At 41.7% G+C, this 6,418-nt stretch overlaps 1 protein-coding gene across 1 annotated transcript; it reads right to left on the reverse strand.

The window, feature by feature from the left end:
* Positions 1 to 639: 639 nt before the first annotated feature.
* On the reverse strand, positions 640 to 6,207 carry pnpla2 (patatin-like phospholipase domain containing 2). The gene is made up of 9 exons (XM_071904783.2): positions 5,938 to 6,207; positions 5,623 to 5,855; positions 5,425 to 5,490; positions 4,337 to 4,546; positions 4,112 to 4,172; positions 3,403 to 3,612; positions 2,899 to 3,031; positions 2,467 to 2,589; positions 640 to 2,338 (listed from the first exon to the last, which is right to left on the reverse strand). The coding sequence occupies exons 1-9, from the start codon at positions 6,137 to 6,139 to the stop codon at positions 2,041 to 2,043; spliced, it is 1,536 nt and encodes a 511-aa protein (XP_071760884.1). The 5' UTR covers positions 6,140 to 6,207; the 3' UTR covers positions 640 to 2,040.
* Between the last annotated feature and the right edge of the window lie 211 nt (positions 6,208 to 6,418).

Consider the following 6,418-nt stretch of genomic DNA (forward strand, 5'->3'; position numbering starts at 1 on the left):
CGCATTGACGTCATGATATTGATTTTCGTTGTGCTCTTGTGACTGTTTTGTATGTAGTGCTGAACACTTGCATAGTCTCATGCAGTTTTGCTTATTTGTTTCACTGTTTTTATTGCTCCAAAAAGTAACAATAGATATAATGTACACAGAAATAATTTGCATCTTTTTGTAATCCTGACCAACTTGCAGACTCTTGCTCCACATTGTTTGTAACCCCATTAGTGGCTGTCAATAAAATTGTAACCTTCATGAAAGAACTTAGTATGTGTGCCTCTGTCAATGAGGACAAACCATTAGCTCTATAGTTATTACAGGTAGACAGAGTAAAACTACATAAAAAGTAATTCCAAAACATTACTTCACTGTACTAACCTCTAATGAGTGAAGTAAAAGTGAGTATTCCTCATTTTGCTGGGGACCATCTGGAAGCCTCTCAAGGACCCCTAGAGGCCCCCAGACCCCTATTTGGGAACCACTGCTCTAAGCTACGCTGTGTATGTGTTCTCTGTTCCCCATCCTGTGTACTTTCCACCGTAAGTAACAGCTTTTCTAGGTAATGAGGGGAACATTGTTGTTTAACTGATCGATGAGTGTTTAGAGCAATGAGAAAACACAGACTTGATTCAAGACGGAGTTGTTAATGTTAAACAATAACATTGTTTATTTAGTGATCATGCAAAACATTATTCCCAGCAACATTTTGACACTTGGCAGTTCTTTCAGTGCACCAAAGTTAGGCACCGCGAGAACATAATTTTAAGAAGACTAAATATAGATTGCTTTAATCTAGGGAGTTTATAAATGTATTGAAATTGATTCAAGTAGTAAGCTGCCTTATCAAGTACAATAAAGGCCCCAATCACACAGTTAAAATTTTTTGTAGTACATAGTGCGAGAGAAAATTAAATCTTTAAACAATCAGGTTATGACTGGGGAGATATGTCATGTTGTGGCAGATCAAATGAGGACATGCAACAACAAATACAGTATGAAGCAATACCGCACATTTCATTCATCAGATAAAATTGATGTTTTTGATTAATCAAAATCAAATTTACTTTGTGATTTATGGTTCCTTTAAAAAATGTGAAAGCTTTAATATAGCAAGCAAATCACTGATCAACAGAATTTCAAGCAGAATGCCAAAATACATTCTATTATAGATTTCAAATTTCATCACAAACTGGTTTCATTAATACAAGAAGGCCTAAGTAGTCACAACTTAAATAAAGCAAGATGAAAGGACCAAAAACAGAGCAAAGCAGTTTTGTAGTGTTCATATAAATAACTGTAAAGTCCTTAGATAAACTGACATACACAGACACAGAATATAAAGACAGTGTATTTGTTTATAATACTGCATTGACACTTGCATAAAATAAATGGAGTTGACTGAAGAACTTGACCTGTAACCACTCAGAGTCTGAATCCATCCAGCGGTCCCACTGTTCTCTCCTCTCTCCCCCGGTCCGTCACTTCCGGTCTAGCGGAGGCTGGCGGCTTGGAGCTCCTGACTGGATGCAGCAGAGACGCTCCGCTTAACTGCTGGTCTGACTGCATTCCACAAAAACATCAACGCTTGCCTTTTTAAAACATGCCAGTTCAAGCGCGCATTTTTCTTTGTAATGTCTTGTATTCCAACTCTGTACATGCCTGTTTGTGTGCATGTGCCAAGTTTGAGTGACAAGTCTGCAGCTATTTACCCCACTGATGAACACAACACATGTATGTTGTGACCTGGGGCTTGCTACACAGCCTGACTGTAGTTAAACACTTATTTTCATTATGCGTTAGTCAAGAAAAATATTTACGACACAGTAATTGTAAAAATGGTAAATTATTACCATTTCTATCCACTCTAGTTCAGACGGGTTGATTAGAATACAAACATCTTCCAGGCAGCTTAAAAATATAGAAATGTAACGGTGTAAAGACATATTACAAATTGATTGAAGTCCTTTTAAAATCTTCCCGAGTCTAGAATCAGCACCTTTGATCCTCAGTGCCGCAGCATCTGCAGCAGAAAACTGTCATCGGCTCCTAAGAACTGCTGATGGCTTCTCTGGAGTCGGCAGCAGCTGGAGTGTTAAGGCAGTGTGGGGAGAGCATGGATGGAGGGCTCTTGTCTGGGGTCAGCGGTCCAGTTTTGAAGGAGCCTTGCAGGTCCATGTTGATACACAAGACTCCGGGCAGCAGCTGCCTCTGGTACTGGTCTAGACGCATGATGACGTCCAGGACGGAGGAGCTGCTTTCATTCACCCAGGTGGGAAAAAGGCTGGCGGAGCTGAGCTGAGACGGGAGCGACTGGTAGTGGTGCAGCTCCAGCTGACAGGAAAACCTACAGCAAACATTACCAGCATGCAGAGGCTTTAAGGAAGAGCTGCTATCTTTATAAATACAGGAGATAAGTGGGTCATTGAAAATGTAGGAAGGTGTGTGTGTGTGTGTAACTGCATAGTCACCCACCGAGCAGATACATGCTGGGAAATGCTTTTGGAGGCCTGACGTACGACTCGCTGTAGCACTTTGGCCATCTGCCCTCGAATCCAAACCATATCTTCCTGCACATCCGGCAGCCATTCCAGAAGTCTACAGATGGGACACGCTATTATTATTGTATGGCCACACTGTAAAATACCTTGACCTCAATGGTGGGTCTATCTTTTTAGAATTATAGGATGCTAGTCCAATAGTTTCTGCCACTGGAATGTATTCACAACCAAGATAATAGCTGTTATAGGATATAGAGTAAAAATATAGAATCAACTTAAATTAGGACAATGGCACTTGCTTCTACTACTTCTCGATATAAAGCTCAAGTAGGCAATGTGCTGCCTTGACTTATCCAGTGCACGTCAAGGAAGGAATGGGCACAGGTGCAGAGTAATTAAGTCGTACCTGACAGTCATGGACATGGCAGACTCCAGGGGGAGAGTATAGGGGAGCATCATAGCTGAAGCCATCCTGACAGGGAGCAGGTTGCTTAGCGACTGTGCCAGGCTCCTCCTCTCCTTGCAAGCCTCCACTAGAGCTGCAGAGGGAGGCAGAGTGAAAACAATGGCCATGTCTGAAAACCAGTCTCAGAAGTACCATGCCACATGCCACAGTATTACGTAAGATAAACATGCGGCTTTTCGTTGTTGTCGTGTGAAAACCTCCCAACTCCAATTTTGGTGATTTGGCGTTTTAACTTTATTCAATTCTACAACCCTTGGTCTTATGAAATCCATTCATAACACACTAAACTGAAAAATGAATGGTGTTCAATCTGAAAACAAGGTCATGAGTGAATTAAATTAACTAATCCAATAGATATACATTACATTACACATTAAATATAAATAAACAATTATTCATTCTTTTTGCACTTATTGCGTGCGCTCCTCTATAAAGTTCTGTTACCTTTGTGTAGGTTGGGTGGAAGGTGTTCAAAGATATGCTCCTCTATCGAGTCATCGGAATGAACCACCATTGCTCCGTCTTCTCCATGTGGCTTTTCCTCTTCTTCATCTTCATCACTCATATCATCATCATCATCATCATCATCGTAATCCTCATTTTCTTCCCCATTGGCCAGCAGGGCTCTGTGAGGTCCGTTGAAGTTAAGCAAGCCTGCATACAAAAGCAAATGTGAAAGCATTTTATCTATCTTGGATCAATGGGGAAGTAAGTTCTTAAGTAGTTCAACTGTATAGTTTTTAATAATCAATATATTTGTAAAAACGATACCATGTTTTTAGAATTATTCAATAAGCAATACATACAAACCATACATACAAACCATACGTACGTACATAAATACATACATACATACATACATAGATACAGTAAGGAGCCACAAGGGGCAACACAAGCCTGATCACAAACAAAACATTTAATGCAATTTATCGATTTGTATGATATAATGACATGTTGTAACAGGAAGCAGAAATTCCAATTGCTTATCAGTATGAGACACTGTGTATTCATACTCAGTAATATTTTCCGGCCAGATCACCAGACAGTGTACAAAAGATAAATTAGTCTTGTTATTTCCGGACAGATTTATTATAACCAGAGCATAACATGCTTTGGAAAAAGTTAGAAAAGCAACACAACCACCGTTTCTTACCATTCCTCTTTAAAAAGTGAAGAGCGTCTTTATATCCCTGTTTACACATGGCCTTCATTACCTGCACCCACAACAAACACACACATTCATCTCTCATTAGTCAGAGAAGTCGACCGAGTTCACTCAAGTCCATCTGAGCCAGTTACCAATCAATTAATCTGTGTGTGTGTGCATGTGTGTGTGTGTGTTTGTGTGTATTGGGGAGGGTGTAAGCAAGCGGCCTACCATTGGGTCTGGAGGGAAAAGTGCCCTGGAGACCCTGTAGAGGTTGGTGAGGGTGAACTGGATGCTGGTGTTGGTGAAGCGCAGCTCGTGCATGTTGGTTGACGTGTCTCGGGGACAGATGTCGCTCTCTCCAGAGAACGGTGACACAGTGATGGTATTTTTCAGCTCATACTGAGGCAGGTTGTCTGAGATTCCTCCGTCGACGTATCGCTGAAGGATAACAGATAAATAAGATTAATCGATAAATAGAAACAAATCAGTAATAGCACAATCTCTGACCTGCGAATCCTTTGATGCCAAAATGAATGATGGCCTTGATGGTATTTAGGTCACAGAGCATAGCAGACAGTATTTTGTTTTGTTTTTAAATCAGCTGATGGATTTTAAAACTGGCTGGAAGGCATGCGATGTGTGTCAACTGATAAGATCGCAGTGACATCAAGTTTTAAATTTGTGCCACCGAGGATAGGACAGGACAGAACAACCTTGAAGCCCTTGCCAACACAGTCACATCTGGTTCTGCCACTCTCAAATTTTGGTCACAAGCCCTCGGCGCACACAAACACGTGTACGCTCTCAAACTCATCACAAAGGTCACAGACGCAGGGTGGGAGCGCTAGTGTTGCTCAATAGTTCTCAGAAAACCTTTGTGCCAGAGACATGTCCAGCGAAAATACAAGTTCTAGTTTTCCCTTATACTAAGAAACTCCTGAGGAATTTATAATCAGTGTTGCCAAACAGTAGTCATTCAGAACAAACACACTCTTGAGAGAGGGAGGGCTCTAACAGGGGTGGCTGCTGGTGAAAAAAAAATATGCCAAAAGGGACAACAATAAAACACAATTAAAGGAAACACAAGATTCAAGCAAAGATGATAATATAAAAAGGAGCAAGGCAGACCGTTATACATCTCCAACAGCAATATACTGTATGTGTGTATGAGATATCCATGTGTAGTTAAAACTTCAAAACTGTGCATATGTTCAGATCATGGAGGCAATGACTTTTCATGAACCATCTTGATGCAAATAAGAAATTGTCTACAAAAGGAAAGTGCACACATGCTGAATAATATTTGATCTACTCACCGTCCCCTGTAGTGTGGGAGGAATAAGGCCACAATACACTGGGATGTAGGCACTGCATACACATGCCTAAATATATAAAAAAAAAAGAAGCTCATAAAAGAAATGCAGCTCTTGGGCAAATAGTTAAGGTGGGCGCATAACCTTTCTGCATCATCTTTGACAAAACTGTAGTGACAGCCACAGTAGGTCTGTGCTCACCTGCACTAGCTCCTCCTTGCTGTTGAATTGAGAAACCAGGACATTTTCTCCATCTGTCACACGGGTGAGGGAGATTCCCAGTCGCCCTGTGGCCCGGTGGTGGGCATCAGGTGGCAGCGTGCGGTGCAGCATATGGCGCACTATCTTGACAAGGTTGAAAGAAGGATGCATAGGTCCGAGGAATCGCTTTCTTGCCTCCTTTGCGACATCAATGATGCTCGCACCGGCTTCTCCTGTGAATCAAATACAAAGTCTGTGAGAACTCCTTGAGAGCTCAGTGTCATGAGGGAAAATGCTTACCCGAAAGATACATACCTAGACAAACGCCACTGACCAAAGCAGTAGCGGTAAGAGCTCCAGCAGATGCCCCGTATATGTGCCTGGCGTTTGCCACCAGAAAAGGAGCCTGCTCCAGCAGACAACTTGCCACACCGACGTGGTAGATACCCAAGAAGCCACAACCTGCGAAGGAGATGTTCCATGGCGAGTCTAAAGGAAACATGCTGGTGACCGTCATTCACCTTGTGTGGGTCTTTGGTTGTTACCTAGTGATACGGCAAAGTTCACACAAACATTAACGACTAAATAATCTAACAGGCTGCTCTCTTGAGCTCCACACAACTCATCTTTTGTTACTGTTATTGCCTGTTTCCATGCTGCCGCGGATGTTGTGGTCAGCCAGTTAGCAAAAAGTCACTTTGTCTTCCGTTGCTAGCTACACTTGTTGACTTCACATTACTTTAAAAGTAGTTCACTGATTGGTGAGTCACAGAGAGAAGTGTTGTTGTTATTTCTT

This window comes from Centroberyx gerrardi, chromosome 4 (genome assembly GCF_048128805.1).
Source record: "Centroberyx gerrardi isolate f3 chromosome 4, fCenGer3.hap1.cur.20231027, whole genome shotgun sequence".
NCBI lineage: Eukaryota > Metazoa > Chordata > Actinopteri > Beryciformes > Berycidae > Centroberyx > Centroberyx gerrardi.